The 16,698-nt window shown below is 35.1% G+C and overlaps 1 protein-coding gene and 1 non-coding gene across 3 annotated transcripts; one reads left to right on the top strand and one right to left on the bottom strand.

Annotated features, from left to right (window-relative positions):
* Positions 1-2,258: 2,258 nt before the first annotated feature.
* On the top strand, positions 2,259-2,358 carry LOC144574454 (small nucleolar RNA SNOR75). The gene has a single exon (XR_013518222.1). It is a non-coding gene; the product is annotated as a small nucleolar RNA SNOR75 (small nucleolar RNA).
* Positions 2,359-3,772: 1,414 nt separating this feature from the next.
* Positions 3,773-14,572, bottom strand: LOC144573857 (exocyst complex component SEC3A-like). 2 transcript variants are annotated; one of them, XM_078323624.1, is made up of 25 exons: positions 14,209-14,572; positions 13,073-13,149; positions 12,492-12,572; positions 12,346-12,413; positions 12,144-12,246; positions 11,900-12,045; positions 10,974-11,091; positions 10,364-10,468; positions 9,314-9,415; positions 9,090-9,227; positions 8,206-8,334; positions 8,047-8,127; positions 7,893-7,967; positions 7,255-7,428; positions 6,356-6,506; positions 6,207-6,271; positions 5,844-6,014; positions 5,681-5,760; positions 5,516-5,597; positions 5,294-5,394; positions 5,101-5,209; positions 4,863-4,931; positions 4,616-4,681; positions 4,382-4,471; positions 3,773-4,051 (listed from the first exon to the last, which is right to left on the bottom strand). In XM_078323624.1, the coding sequence occupies exons 1-25, from the start codon at positions 14,375-14,377 to the stop codon at positions 3,941-3,943; spliced, it is 2,661 nt and encodes an 886-aa protein (XP_078179750.1). In that variant the 5' UTR covers positions 14,378-14,572; the 3' UTR covers positions 3,773-3,940. The 2 variants fall into 2 exon arrangements, with proteins under 2 accessions (XP_078179750.1, XP_078179751.1); XM_078323625.1 differs by lacking the exons at positions 12,492-12,572; positions 13,073-13,149; positions 14,209-14,572 and having other exon boundaries at positions 12,144-12,251; positions 12,346-12,364.
* Between the last annotated feature and the right edge of the window lie 2,126 nt (positions 14,573-16,698).

The following is a 16,698-nucleotide window of genomic DNA, read 5'->3' as shown; positions in this document are numbered from 1 at the left end:
AATAAGTGTCTTTAAAAACATTCAACTGTAAACAAATAAACACACACAAGGTATATAAATTATGTGGACACAAATTTAATTATCCTTACTTGATTGTAATTGTATGAGCCTAGTAATTGGTTTTACTGTGTGCATATTTGTCTTGTTTCTTATGAAAGACTACACCGTATCAAACCCTTTATTGTACACGACCGAAAAAGACACTGAATCATACAAAACCAGTAACTGATTTATCAGACTAGGACAATCACCGCTCAGAGAAGTGTGCAACTAATAATGCACTGAATTAAACTCGACCATGAACTATATTAACCTGGTCACCTCTCCGAGTGAGAGTCGCCAGAGTTGAAATCAGAAAAGTTTATTAGAGCAAGAGAGGGAGAGAAGAAGAAGCATGACACAAGCAAATAACTAACACAAAACAACAAACATATAATATAAGTAACTATATGTACAACTCGTTCCACTTATTCTTCCATTGTCAAAGAGAGGAAGAAGGGCGCAGGAGATTGAAGAGGAGAAGAAAAAAGCGAACCGCTCATTTTGGAGAGGCAATGTGGTGGTCGAAACGAAGAGCAATAGCCAAATCCACTAGACATAAGCGCCGATTACAGTGGTCAGATCCACTGAGCAGAAATACATGCTCGAACAAAAGTCAAAATGAAGAGCAGTATCCAAATACACTTGACGAAATCACCTGCTCAAACAAAATAGATGAGTGGACCGGAGGATGGGAGGGGTGGAAGGCGGCGCCATCGCCTCCAATCGCCTTTAGATCTTAAGCGGTCGACCTTATCTCCTTTTGGCTCAGGTTATAGATGGGTTTTTTTTTTTATTTAGTGACAAAGAACAATGTTCACTAACTGTGAGATTTCGTAAGTGCAAAATTTAAATGGAGAATATATACATTATAAATATTAAAATTTGAAAGACTACATCTTCAACTTCTTTGAAAAAAAAAAAAAACAAGTTTGTTATTTCATTAATTAAAGACTACATCTTAAATTCTTAATACATTTTCTAGGTATCACAGATGATTGCAACTTTTCCAGTATTGATGTTATTTCTATAATATCTGTAAACATTGCTTTTTCAGGATGTATGTATCCAAATTGTTTCAAGATAGAGTTCTGGTATCCCAAATTTTCAAAACAGTAATTATGTTGAAAAAACCGTAATATTCAATATTTTTATAAAAACTTGTATTTTTTTCTTCTATCGTATTTTATTTATTTAACCTTTTATTTAGTTAATTTATAAAATAAATTGATAAATATACCCTCCTCTTATTCCTTCCTTCCTTATTCCATATCACAACAAATAATTAGTATTTAGTTAGTCAGATAATTAATTAATTGTATTTAAGCCATGAGCAAGCAAATTAAAAAGAAGAAATAAGGAGAGTCAGCAGCCTTGCCTCCTTCGTGTGTTGCCTTGCTCTCACGCTAATTCAACTCAACCCAAGATTTATTCTCTCTCCAACTCCAACTAACTGCATGCTCTTTAGTTAGTTAGTTAGTTAGTTGGTTGGTTAATTTTGTTGCTACAATCCAAATCAAAGAACAAAGGGGACCAAAACATGAGAAAGCACAACAACCATGCATGTATCTGATGATAGGGAAATTGCATTAATTGTAACGCACAATTATTGGGGAAATTGCCAGTTTTGTGATTTTAGAATCTCAAATGCGCCCAAATTAAAATTAAAATAATGTGTCCAAATTGATTAAAAATAAATGTGCACAAAAAGTTAATGTGCCTTTTAGAAATGAATTTATATCAAAATATTTGATATTTTAAGATTAACAATTATTTGGTGATTTCAATATCCGACGTGTGAACAAAATCGATAAAATATATATATATACTTGTGGGCCGAAGAGGTGTAAGACAAATAATACTTGTGGGCCGAAGAGGTGTAAGACAAATAATACTTGTGGGCCGAAAAGGTGCAAGACAAATAATACAGGCCATGTAGAAAAGGGCCCAACTCGTATCAACTGAAATTGTAGTTGGGCTTAGCAATCATAGATTCATAGTCGTTGATAGATAGGTTAAATTTGCAAAGCCCCCAGGAATAGGAATGGGCTAGATCGCCGATTCGCCGCCACTCACCAAAACCCTAGTTTTGTTTTGGTTGCTTTATATAACGAGGTCATCGAGCCCTCTCTTTCCATATTCTCTTCTCTCTCTTCTCTAGTTTTTATTTGGTTTTCGTTCTTTCTCAGTTTAGATAACAACATCTATGATTCAGTGTTTTTCCGTGATGAGAAAACAGATGACGAGTCCGAGGTGGGTCAAATCCATTCAAATTGATCCATCCAAAATGGGGACAAACGAGGCATTTGTCTGAGATAAACACTCATAAATCATGCAACTTTTTTCTTTTTTCCTTTTTTGGTGATTTGTTCTTTGATGATCTTTTATTTTATTGCGTTATGAGGAATTGATGGTCTGAAGATTCAATGTTGATTAACAAACCTCCTACTCATTCTGAACGCAATAGTTTATTGAGGTTTCATATTTGGCTTCTAAGTTTTATTTTTGTTTCTCTTTATGTATTTTATTTATCTTCTTCGTAAAATATTTGGAAAGCGCGAAATTTATTCTTCTCTGGATAGAAACATTTTGAATCGAAATCAATGACTTGAACAATGCGTTGAAATTTGAACAATCATGAGCTGAAATTTCGGAATTTGGATTGTTTTGCGATGATTTACCCGATTTCAAGGGAAAAAACGACGAGATGATGTTAATTTGTTATGGGAAATGGGATCTGCATCCTTTAGACACAGGTTCCTTGATGTTAATTTTCAAAAATGAAAGAAAAGGATGTGTTTTTTATTACATGGGAAGAAGGAACAGAAAAGGGTGAGATTAGAGAGAAGCTAAAGAATGAGATCTGAGTTTATTATTTTGATGATAATAGAGCTTGGGATTGGAAGAGGATATTTCGAATGAGAATGAAATTCTGACTGAGTTTTCTCATGAGCTCATTTTTCATAGAATTTCACAAAAAATGTGCAGACCATAAAGATCAGATCCAAAAAGTGAGCACAAATTACAGAGTATATAGTAATTTGTTATCATAATTAATTTTATGTGAAAATAGTTATTAAAGAAGGTATTTTGAACAAAGGTATCGTTTCAAATCGATAAAATTTGAATATTTTGTCCTTTATACTGGTAAAAGAAATCAGATTAGAAGACTCGATGTGCACATGGAATATATAAATCTCGATTTTTCTTGACAACGTACGTCTCTCAATCATAGGAATCTCAGTCGCAATTTTGTGGGACAAGGTTCAGGGCAGATGGATGCTTCGATTCTATGTAAAATTTAAAATGGACGCTTCGATTCTATGTAAAATTTTTGTTCAGGAAGATGAAGGAAATTCAATAATATAGCCTTTGGAACAAAAAAAATATTTAGTTGAGATGTAATTTAAATTATATTTTTCGTTAATACATTCTTGGCAAACTTTCATGCTATTCAGATGAATAATTTCGTTTTGTATTATTCTCAAACCCTAGTCTAATTAAACCCCCTCCCCGCATTGCAATGGAATTAGGGTTACATTTTGTTAGTAATTGTTTAGGAACATAATAAACGGTCAACCCCGTCACTATTTCTATCGTATTATTAAATGCGCTGTCCATTGCCATCGCATCGCAGCAGAGGGTTAGCATGAAGAAAATATTTCATGGATATTTTCAATAATCTAATTAATCTTTTAGCTCTTTTAAACAATAGCCGCTTCCATGAAATGGTGCATGACTTGAAGCTTAATTATTATTGCAATGGTAAAATAAAATGTTTGCGGATGTCCTGTCAATATCTCCAATACACAAATAACCCGAGTTACTACTAAGACTAAAAACTATGAAGTTACAAACTCAAGGACTAGGATATGATACCATTCACAAAATATACAGCAATCTACAGGGAAGAGAGTAGCTCCCGCATTTCATCTACTGATGGAATATTCTCATTCCCGTATATTCTCATCACTGTCTGCACAAAACTGTCATATTTCTCCAAGAACTCTTTCTGAAATATTTAAATACACATATTTTACCAAACAAAATAGCAATCTAAATTCCACAGCCAACAACAACAGGAATATACAACTAACATGCAGAAATTATCTGGATCACTGCATTTTCAAGTGTTGATGTTGACCATAACAAAGTTGAATTGCTGTAAATTTATCGTGTGCATAGAGAAAATGATAGGCAATATCTAATTGTTCGGTTTTTTATATTTCAATTTGAATTTGAATTTGAATTTGAATTTTAGATTTTGAATTATTAAAATTTTAAAATGGAAGGCAAGTCGAGGCACAAAAGTGGAGGTATTTAAATCTTCCGAAAATATTACCTTGCATTTGTCCCATAAGGAGGGAAGCAACTCCTCTGAGGTTAAATTCCTTTGCAACCTTCTGTACATAGCATTTATTGACTTGTCTATCTGCCATACATCAGTATTAAGAATGTTACATATGCAAGAATGTCAATTTTCTTGTTGCTATTGCCAGAAGAAAAAATCGGCCTAACTGTTTCATTTGAAAATTCATTTAAATAGATGTTGAAAATATATATGTTAGTAGCTTACCCCTGATAAGCTAGTTTTGACCACCTTCCTTAATTCTGATTTTGAGAGACCCAGCTGGAAAGGTATCTACATTTTCAAGAATCAATTTATCAAAGAAGAAAAGTAACAACAATACAAGACTTGTAACTACTACAATCATATTTTGAGTCCTTTATTATTGACGTGTTTTTGAGAAAACAATGATTGGTGATTTTTGATGATGTCAAGTTGTTAACATGATAATAAAAAAAATGTTTCTTTAACTAACCTCCTCAGGTGTAATTGTGAAACTGAGTTCCTCAATCCTCCGGTGAAATTCAAACAGCCGGCTAAATTGCTGGAAAAAAAAATGAGAATCATTAGGTGTGTGATTTAAGTATGGCTGGAACTTATTTTTGCATGTTGTAATACTGCATCTGATTTTTGCTCAGATGGCTTTTGGTCTGATACCTTCAAGTAAAACAAAGTACAGTAACCAGTTAAATAAAAGGAAATAATGAATATACCCCAGTAATAATGCCACCAATATGGCGAGTGCATGCCTGCTCATAAGCTTCACTAGCTTGATGATAGAACTTAGCTAGTGTTGGCACCACATTTGCCAGATCATACAAACTACATTAAACCAAATAAATGACATAAGAAGAAGAAATGCCAATTAAACAAGTAAAATTATCTTTTATATGGTTTCTTAATTACCTATTCTGGAAAGCTGCATAATTCTCCAATAATACTATGTCAGCTCCTTTCGGGTCTCCACTTTGTGCAATCTTTTCTAGAGTTGTAAACATAGTGCTCACCTGCTCACAAGGTCAATAAAATCAGTAATTTATCTATATCTATAATAGAAGTTACAAAAAAATTCATAATTCTATAGAAAAGTAAAATGAAGGATGTCAAAAGTTAGGTAAAGCAACAGACAAGTTTGGTATACGCCTTGTCCACCAGTTCCCTGGATTGACCTTGGATATACTGTTCCATCCGTGCGGCAAGAGTAGCAAACCTAAATGAAGCACAGAAATATTACATATCTCAACTGTTCTAGTGGAATTCAATAAAACCATCAAAATTATGGTCAATATAAACCTTGGTATATATGATAGGACTCCCATCTGACGAATGTTACGTTCATTTCTCTCAATCTGGTGGCACGCCTCATCAACAAACTAGACAAAGACAGCAAAAGTCATTACCAATAGACTAGAGAGTTGGTAATTTTAAAGATTAATTACAGGGAGAAGAGACTTACCCGACCAAATTGGACAGAAATTTTAGACTCCAAATCATGGAGTAATTTACGCACAAATCCAGCAGCATCAGCCTTCTGACCAGAGAGATACCTCTCGGTGATTCCATGCATTGATATGCACCGTAATGGGTCTATCTTGTAAGCCCAATCTACCACAGCATAGAAGTCCTCCTATAATAGGAGAAAAAAATAGTACACTTTAGCAACAAAGAGAAAAAGGAAAATAAAGACGGAACATTTAGTCATCTTCTCTTCAATTAGCCCCTTCCAACCTGCCTTTATTGGAAGTAACCAGAAAAATTAGCATGAAGGCATAAAACTAATTCTCTATCAATCAATATAAACAAAGAAAATACAATGTACCTGGATACCATCAAGCAACTCTTGAAGAGCTTCATTTAGTGTTCCCAACTCTGAGGTGCCATTGTCTGAACGAGTATATTGACATTACTATTAGATATCTAATAACGATGCCTATCAAAGTACATAAAAGGGAGGGGGCGTTGAAGTACCAGGTTTCATGTCATTTCCATCAGGATCCATAATGCCTAAATCATCATCGTCATCGTCACGGTCCTTTGCACCTTTCTTATTGATAGCGGGACCACCATTCGGAACAAGGGCTGGTACTTCAAAGCACATGAAATGAGCAAAGAACGAACTCTGTACAGAAAAAAAATCTCTAATGAGCTAATGAGCAAAGGTCATAATTGATATGGTAAGCTTTTTCAACTGGGAAGTCCATGGCACTAGTAATATGAGTATGGTGAGATATTTTTTTTTTCCGAGGAAATCTTGAGATATTATTAAATTTAGAACAATAAATAGAAGAATATTGTTATGCCTTTCCCCATTCATCGTTCTTGTGGAGTTGAAAAGGTTAACATCCATTTAATGAAGTATTATGGCATAATTTTTCTTTTCTAAGAAACTAGATCCAATATAAAGCAAAATTAACATCATTTAAATTTCTTTAATCAGAATACCTAGTGTTTAAGTTGGCATTGATTTTTTTGGACAGAACAGCAAAAGCTGCTAAATGACCAGAGAAATATAGCATCAAGAATATATTGGCCTCTTTTCCTACTAATTAAACCAAAATCTACAGCTTACTAATTATTAGCCCCCTGGCTGGACTATTATTAGTTCAAACTTGAGACTTGGAGAAAAATTGTCAAAATCTTACAGAATATCATCCATTACTATATTCTGGCATGGGGTCTCATCAACAAATATCTACTTCTGTTGGGTGATAATCGCAAATATGGTAATTTGGTGCAATTTTGCAAATATGATATCATACATGGGTGTAATTTCCAATAAACCCTACTGCTTAAGACCAAGGCGAATTTATGAATTTGCCAGGATCATAAAAAAGGAAGCTTATTCAAATAATGCAGGAATTAAAAACCTCATCAACCAGGAGAGGGATAAATATGGTAAGCATCTTTGCGTAAGCCTCGGAGACGGTGGAAGTGTCAGCACTGTTTGGTGCTTGGCTACCTCCAGTAGATCCTTCAAGCCATACTGTTGGATTCCTGGATGCTTTCGTACTTGCTCTCAGTTCATTTGCAAATTCACGTGCCTGCCATTTTTTTATTAGAGTTCATTAACTCTTTCTCATGGCCAATTGCAGATTGTATGAACTTTAGTAGCAGCAACAATAAATACTAGTACACATACTGATAACAATGCTAGGATAAATGTATAATAACAACAGTATAGTAATTATTGATGTTAGGGTTTTGTAGAAAAAAATGTTGACTATGAATTTTTCTAGTCTATTCTGTATTGGTTAGCATGATTCACTATAGTCAAGACGAAAATAGCAAAACTAGATAGCTTTCTGTAATCATGAAAGGGCACATTATGTCCATTTTCAGTTCCAATTTTAGAATAAGATTTCTGAAGTATGAGAAATTTCTAACACCTAATTAATAAGATTATTGTCATATAAGAAATTGCATAGAAGTCTTGTTTGACGTACTTTAGAAGTATGATTAAAAAATTAAATGTTTTTCCAAAAAGTCAAGGAAAGAAATTGTGTACCTCACGACGAAGCAGCAAATTAAGAGACTGGCAATAGGCCTTCCGCAGAGGGCCTAAGCTGCTCCTGTCTAGGCTCTAAACAAAAATAAATTGCTGTTAGCTTCAACAAGAGGAAAACAGAAGCATCAAGTTAACTTAAGAATAGAAAAAGAACCTTTAAGTGCTGGAGAAGCCTAGCATATGTGCGGCATTTGTATCTCAGATCAGCATGATCTGGCCTCTTCAACTGTCCTCTCTGTAAACCATTTAAGGAGATCAAATTGTGAACTCTCAAACTAAAAGCTAGACAAATATCACCCATTTCCAGAATTACCTGAGAGAAGTAGCTCTTGTCACTTATCATGAAATCTACCAAACTCGAGAAATAGTGTCTAAGAAATTCCGATGCTCGATTGACAAATGTTGTCTTCAGCTTTTCTAACTCAGCGCGCTTTTCCCTGACCTGAACAAATGTAACCATGTAGAGAACATACACTTTTAGTACAGGCAGCACATAGAAGCAGCTCAACAACTAAAATGCCAGAATTCTTCTACATGAATTTACCAACATTTTGCAAGAGTAAAACTTCATGCTTCATATAAATAAAATCGATAAATCCCTCAGAAGTAGATAGTTCACGATATAAATACAAGCTACAAACATAAACTTATCATCAATGTTCTAAATAGTGTTGGGCAGTTCTTAGCATTCATGGGGTAATTAAGTTTTTAATGTTTTAGCACGATACATACATTATGTTGAAACTGATTTTTCCAAAGTTCTTACAACAAAATTGTTAATAACATATCTCTAAGAATATAACATAATACAGTATCAATTATCCATTAGAATATAAAATCTAATATACTAAACAGAATATATAATAAAGTTTATACTTCATGCACCAAAGTAAAAGCTTCAATACTAGCATGCTTCAATCAGTAACATATGTTAAACGTAAGCAAGTGGTAGACTTGCTCATATCAGTTATCCATTTTAATAGAGCCGAGTCTCTCATAAAATGTAGCAGGCAATATATACCATTATGCTGGTGCTAAAATCCCTCCAACATCAAGATGGATACGCAGACATTTCTTTAACGTTTTGACAACATATACTCAAAGCCCCCCAAATTGCTATGTCACTACTGTTTAGAAGCTCAGCACACTATGTTACCAATATCCCTACATGATTTATGAATTAAATAAGAAGCTTACAGCTCGCATGTTGGTGTAGGAGGGATCAAGATTGGGCACTTCAATACTGCGAATGGCTCCTGCCAACCATTCACACGCCTCTACATTTTTAAGCATTCGTGACTCCTCAAATGACCCGCCAGTTAGAGATGCAGCAAACTGCGGCATTGATTAAAAAAGGATGTGAACTAGCAAAACTACAACTTCAATTCAAGTATTGCAGAAGGGAAGAAATATGGACATGCCTCTGAAGGAATACGCAACCGTTCAAGCAGCTTGTCAAGCTCCTCCATAAGAGCTTTGTTATTAACAGATTGCATCTCCAACTTATTGTTACGGGATTCAATCTACAAAATGGAAAAAAAAGATGATCATTATTGAAAACTTGAGATTTAAGCTGGACGACATGAAGAATGTCGATAATATAAAGACATTAAGTCCCTGCCAATTCATCTTACCACTGCAATAAATAAATAAAACAGATTTAAGTTAAACAAATCTAGTACAAGTTTCTAGACAAACATGTTGAAATTATATTATCAATTGTCAGTAAATTGGATGGAAATGGACAGATGTCACTTCTGTTATGTGCAGCCCAACAGTCAACTAGACTCAATCTACCACCCACAAGGTTACCTGACCGAAAGACTTCCAGGCCAGGCTGGGTTTGGGTTGGGTGCAACATGGCCCATTGCTATATCTAATATTCAAGTTCTAATCAGAAGTTTGAACCTTTTTTTACATCTACCTGCTTTCTCGGTCCTGTACATCATATACATCAAGAATTGAAATTTTAAGTTTCTGTGATTTGCAAACATTTCAAATTCAGCAGCACCCGAAACCATAATTTTAATGAAATTTAGATTGTATACATTAGATTATTCTTTCTAAAATTTCAGAGTCGATGGTGGTCCAAAACCAGGATGGCCTCTTTATCCGTTGTTCTTTTTTTTCATTTTTCTCCTCTCAATTGACTATAATCTGATAATGGTTACAGATATTTTGCTCTGTATTTGTTCCTTTAGGGTTTCCAAGGGTACTGAAACAGTACAAAATTCTAATTTTTAATCCTTGATGTATATCACTTCATAAGCAGTTGTAGGAACATGACATTATTCTTAATTACATTTTAGTCCTTAAGACTAACCAGCTCAAAATGACCAAAGAAAGGAGAATGTGATGTGTAATTAATTGCAACAAGAAGGCGAGACGACATAAACAAAATATATTGAAAAGTCCTCCATATATGCATAACTCGATGCAAAATCTAGACAGGTAAAGGGAAAAAAATGTACCGAAGCAATGTCTTCTCTCATATGCCTAAGTTTTGTATTGAATATACGAAGCCACTCATCCATGTCATCAACACAACCACGAGCTGCTTCTAATCCTTGCAAAACCTGCAACTCAAGCAAGTGACCAGCAGTGCAATTCACAAGCAGGAATCAGGTATAGGTTATCTGTCAAGTAACTGAAATGAAACCAGAGGTGCTGGAATAGGTGCTGGTAAGAGAAGATACAAGGAGGTTTCACTATCCAGGTGCCAGAAGTGTTGTAAGAGGCCAGGTCCCGGGGTTTGAAGGAGAACTTGACTTAGTGACAGGAGTTCAAGGGATTTAGATGTAAAACTGGTTATCTGTCATTTTGTTAGTCTGGAACAGGTGTGTGATTTGAGATGTTGTCCAGTTGTTTGTTGTTAGTTCTGATGGGTGTTTTTAGACCCCAAAATCATGTTATTATTTCCAGTTACCATTTAGAATTTTATTTCACCCCACTGATACTGAGATGTGTACCATTTAAACAATGTACAGACATTGGTAGTTTCTAGGGTAACTCGTGGATGTCATCCACTATTTAAAAAAAAAAAAAAAAAAATTGAAATGAAACAACACTTAGATTCATTACCTCCTCAATGAGAAATTCACTTTCCATCAGGGAATGAACGTTTGCTGCTTCCAATGCATGGAGTTCCCTTTTCATCCTTTCTGAAAATGCATCGGCCTCGCCAACACCCAGTACATACCTGTATTATTCACTAACAACCTTGAATTCACAGTACATGACTAATGAGATGGTATAACAAGGCATACTGTACTGATCAAGTATGCAAATAATGAATACTGACTAGTACAGAACACTTAATAGCTTGACTTTAGTTCTTCTTGTTCAAAATTTTGGTTTTCTCATATAATTTCAATATATTGTTTGGCATAGTATGAGTCTGGCAATGTGCTGGTATGTAGTCCTTTGCCTGTTAGGGTATGGAAATTGTTACACGAGCAATTTGTGTGTAGAATTGGAGTAAATAAATAAATCAACAGGAAAAGAGGAACATTGATGATCTCACAAGGTATGGTCAATAAAAATGTTCATAAACAGAAAATTTTCAATGGATTTCCAAGTGAATTTTCGCTGTTGTTATTGTTTCTTAGGAATTCTCTGCTTAGGAAATGGAAAAATAGCATAGATCTCCCAGAAAAAAAGCAGAAAAAAGTGTCACCAACACATGCACATTTTAACTTCGATACAGGATGACACCTGAATCTGGGTCAACATGTACCCAATTAATCAACACTGACTACACCTAGGATTGACACTTTACTGAGCCTAGGACTGTTGACAGTTGATACTCCGCCCAACATTTAGGCAACTTAGAGGCTGGTAAAAAAGACACATAATAGGCCTATAAGAAACAACCAAATCCAAATAATTTGATCTAATTTATTTTGCTACATTATGGAAGTTCCATTAATTACCATCAGGTGCTGTCATTAATGGGGCCTGCAGTAAAACAGATAAATAAAAATAAGCTTAGCAATGATAGAACTTACGTGTCAAGAAGGGATTCCATATCCTCCTCTTCAGCCTGGGAGACCAAATCTTTTTCTACAGTAACTTTGATTTCTCTCATTACCGGCACTTCTGCCGTGGGCCCATTATCACTGCTCACCTCATTAGTAACTGTTGGAGTATTTTCCTTCAAACAAGAAGTATGTTGCTTTAAACTTAGCTTGAGCTCATAGGTACTTGTCAACACTACACTCATGGTAAAGTACATTATTTTTAAAAATTTACCTTTGCCCAAAGAGCCATCTCAACAATATCTATACCAACAACTTTGGGTAGTCGACCAAAAAGCTCCTTGCAGATGTTAAGGACTGATAGAAAAAACCGGTTCCTGAACTAATCAGAACAAGGATTAAAAAGTGTACCTCATTTTTTCTTCTCTATATTTCTGGGGCATGGGGTTCAAAGTTTCAAATTTATGAACAAGTACCTGTCATCTATGTTACGCATTGTCCACTGTGGAGGAGCAACAGTGTGGTTCCGTAGATTATCAAATCCCTGTAACGAAAAGGAATGCTTAGTGAGAACAGTGAATCTAGTAAGTATGAAGAAACATTGAAAGGAAATTGTTATTACCAAAATAAAGGTACAGCCGGTCGTGTCATTTGATACCACCTCCACTTTACTCAGATGCTTCAGCTTATATAGTTTTGCAGGCTGGATATTTGGAAATAGTAGAACAAAGCAAACAGTAAGAAATGTGTGTTTTCTATCTTTAACCTATGCATTGAAAAGGAGGCATGCCACAACAAAGGGATTGTGGCCAAAAATTCACCAAGCTTGACCGAAATAACTATAAGAATTAGATGGTAAAGGAGACTAGAACTACATCAAATGAGATAGCAAAAAACAATTACATTTTCAAGCCAATAATTATGTACTGAAAAAGAGGTGTGACAAAACAAAGGGAACATTGTCTTTTGTACAGATTTTTGCACTAAGGTTGATAAACAGGTCAAGTTTCAATTGTTGAAGCTGAAACATTAAAATTTTAGCCAAAAATTGACCAGGCTTGACAAAAAAAAAATTATGTGAATTAGACGGTAAGGATACCAGAACTACATCAAATAATATAGCAAAACAATTACATTTTTGAAGACAAGTACTATTAATTGCTTTTGCATGCTTCCTAAATTAAATAGGTCAGAAGGGTTTACCTCTAAGACTCCTCCAGTTGAGTACTTGAGAACTCGAAGGAAAGCTCTATCTTGATCACCCCTGGTCGAATTTTTTGCTGTTGAGAAAGATATTATTAATCACTAAAACATAGAGCTCGTCATTTATAAACAGAGAGGGCTACTTCGACAAAGTTTAAAACAGAGAAAGAATGAGAGAGATAAGGATGATCTTCAGGAATATTTGTACCACATAGACCAATTTAGATGCAATATATTACCGTAACCATATATATTATTAGATAAATTATTAAATTGAAATAACCACTGATTGTGGTTTCTTAAGATTGCTGATTTCGAATTTCAATTCTTGTTGCACCTTCAAATCAACCACTTGACAAGGGTTGTAAGGAATAAAACTTCATATGTTTCTGTTTAATTTCTCATCTAACTTGATGTATTGCGCCGTACCTTTAATTTTACTAGATTCTCTCCAGTAAAGAAAGAATAATGAGTTCCTCATATTGATGTTTGCTTTTTTTATGTATTTAAAACTTTGAGCCATATTTTGTATTCAATCAATCAATCAATTAACCCATCAATAATAAAATTCTTCTTCTCTGCTATTTTTTATATTTATTTAATAGTATTGGAGCTACAATAGGTCTGTTCTCGCCATGGCAAGGCAGAGCATGCTGAAATTTTCATTGGACTTTTCTTTTCCACCTTATGGGCTTTCTTTTTACCATCAATTAAAGACTATTTTTCTTGCTTCCACTTTTAATCTCATCAATGTAGTTGCTTTCTGGCCACTGCTCTCCTATAACATTGGTCAGTGTGGTTTTTACGGAACAATCCATTCTAAAATATGTTAGAATGTTTGGTGATGGACTTAGTTGTGACTTCATTATTTGCTTAAAAGCAAAATTCAGATGCCTAGCACCTGACAGAGGTGTTAAATAGAATATACTAACTTGATAATAAATTCTTCATTTTGTTACTTGCTTTGGATACATATCAGTAGGCCTTGAGCCAACAATAATGAAATTCTACCTCTATTTCTATATTTATTTACAACATGTACTGCCAGTGATTACACATGACAAGTATCGAAGAGAAAGCAAGTGATTTTGTGTGAGAAGTAAAAGTGAAATATAAATTGAAGGAAAGAGGCATACAAGTGAGAGCAATAACCCTAGGTTTAGCGAGGCGACCAAGCTTCTCGAAGATCCCACGACCTTTGGCTACACGAATTGAGAACACCACCTCCTCCTTGGCGCCAGCTGATGCGATCGCAGACGCACAGGCGCGCCGGAGCTCCATGTCCTCGACGCTCGCCTTCGCCATTACTACTTGTGACAGATCTGGAAAGTGCAGTGGTAGTAAGTATGGATACACTTTCTCTCTATATGCTAATAAGCGTGTGTGTGTGTGTTTTTTTAGCGAGATCCAGTCCAGGCCAGACGCCAGACGGGGAAGAGGGGAGGCTTTCTTTTTCTGTACGGTTCTTTCCGGACTGGCTCTCTTCTTTTCCTTTTTTTTTTTTTTTTTTTTTTTTTATCTATTTTACTCTGTTGACTGTTGAGTAAGGAATAGTCAATACGTACATATAAAGAGTAGAATCTATTCAACAACAATTTATTTTAACAATTTTAGTAATTTAGAAAAAGATAATTCAAATTCTTCTCTAAATAATTATATTGCACGGGTACAATTAGGGCTGTCAAAAAAGCTCGCTGCTCGTGGCTCGCTTGTGGCTCGCCTCTAGCTCGCTCGGTAGTGGACCGAGCTGTTAATGAACCAGCTCGGCTCAGGCTCGGGCCAAAATAAACGAGCTGAGCCAAAGGTCAGCTCGGACCGGGCCAGCTCGGCTCGTTAAGCTACAGTGGATTTAGGGTTTAGTCCCGTATAATTTTAAGTCCAGTCTCATTTTCAAAGGCGCAATTATGCAAAATTGATGTATTTTCAGTTTGGAAAGAAATGATATGAGTTTTAGTTGCTTGAAGATGTGCCTGCTGGACAATTTTTTAAATTTTTTGAATGAGATTTCTTTTTTTTTTTTTTTTTTGAATTTGTATAATAAAGTCTAGCGAGCCAGCTCGTCAGCTCGCGAGCTAGCTCGAGCTGGCTTGTCACAAGCTGAGTCAGAGATTTTGGCTCGGGTGACCTAGGTCCAGCTCGCTCGGTCCAGGCTCGGGCCAAAATAAACGAGTCGAGCTAAGGCCCAGCTCGTTTACAGCCCTAGGTACAATTGACTTTTTTTAATCCAACATAGCGAATGTACTAATTAGCACATTTTCCATTAAATATATAATAACTTGAGTAAAGCTAGCGTGTGACATGCTCACCAAGAAAGTTTGGTGAGCATAACTCCAAAAGTATATCGGATCGACGTCAAATGTCAAATCCAAACCGTTGAAATCCATGTACTTCATGAGTGATGAATATACATGCAAAATTTTGAAAGTTTCGAATTTATTTGCTACACGGTCAAGTGGTCAAAGAAATAATAAAAATTGAATATATAAAATAACTTATAATAAAATGTTCATTTCTTTGACCACTTGACCGTGTAGCAAATAAACTCGAAACTTTCAAAATTTTGCATGTATATGCATCACTCATGAAGTACATGGATTTCAATGGTTTGGATTTGGCATTTGACGTTGATCCGATATACTTTTGAAGTTATGCTCACCAAACTTTCTTGGTGAGCATGTCACACGCTAGCTTTACTCTAATAACTTTGCTTGAATATACTATTAGAAGAAAATTTGTGGGTCTTTCTTTTGTGATATGCAGCGGCAGCACTAAATCCGCACGACAGTATAGTTAACTTTTTTTAGTCATAGTTAAGCACAGTCACAAAATTTGTGAATTATTGGCAAATTAAATTTGAATAATTTATTTTTTTTGGTGATGTTGAACTGAATGTCGAATTATTCGATTGACCGAATTTTGACCGAATTAAACTCAAATAATTCGCAAATTTTACAAATTATTCGTGAATTTTTCTCATAACATTTTTTTTAGATTTTTTTTCTCTTTTGTAAGACAGAGATCTCTGGTTCGAATAATTCCGAATCGTTTCTAAATTATTTCCGAATTACGAATTTTTGACCTTGCTGAATCCAACTCGAATAATTCATTTGTCGCTATAATTTAGCATCCCGACGCATTTGTTTACAGTGATTCTGTCCCTAAAATTTCGCGAAGAAAGAAAAAGATGTCTGAGGCTTTGAGCTCTCAGTTTGAGATGACGCACGAATCTTGACGAGAGTTGAATGCTTCAGATTGCAGGCAAACTCTCTTCCCTGCTCTGAAGGCTCTCCTACATCCTTAAATGGTTTTTTTTTTTTGAAAGCTTGACTGATGCAGTCAAGATTTTAGGCATACATCTAGTTCAACTGATACATAAAAGCAACTTGCTGGAAAATAAAAAATGGAAAACTTCCTACATACTTTCCATCTACCCATACTTCATCCAAAGCCTAAATTCTTCCAAAATTAAATTTGCCACAATTAATCTCAGGAGGCAGCTGATTTTCCCTGAAATTTTTTGCATTCCTTTGCTTCGAAATCATCCAACAGCCACAAATGAATAAAGTACACCAGCTCTTTTTGGACAGCACACCAATAGCCTTGACCTGAGGTTTGCCAAGAGGTTT

The sequence above is a fragment of the Carex rostrata genome, chromosome 22, assembly GCF_964058835.1.
Source record: "Carex rostrata chromosome 22, lpCarRost1.2, whole genome shotgun sequence".
Lineage (NCBI taxonomy): Eukaryota > Viridiplantae > Streptophyta > Magnoliopsida > Poales > Cyperaceae > Carex > Carex rostrata.
This window is presented reverse-complemented; position numbering and strand designations above follow the sequence as displayed.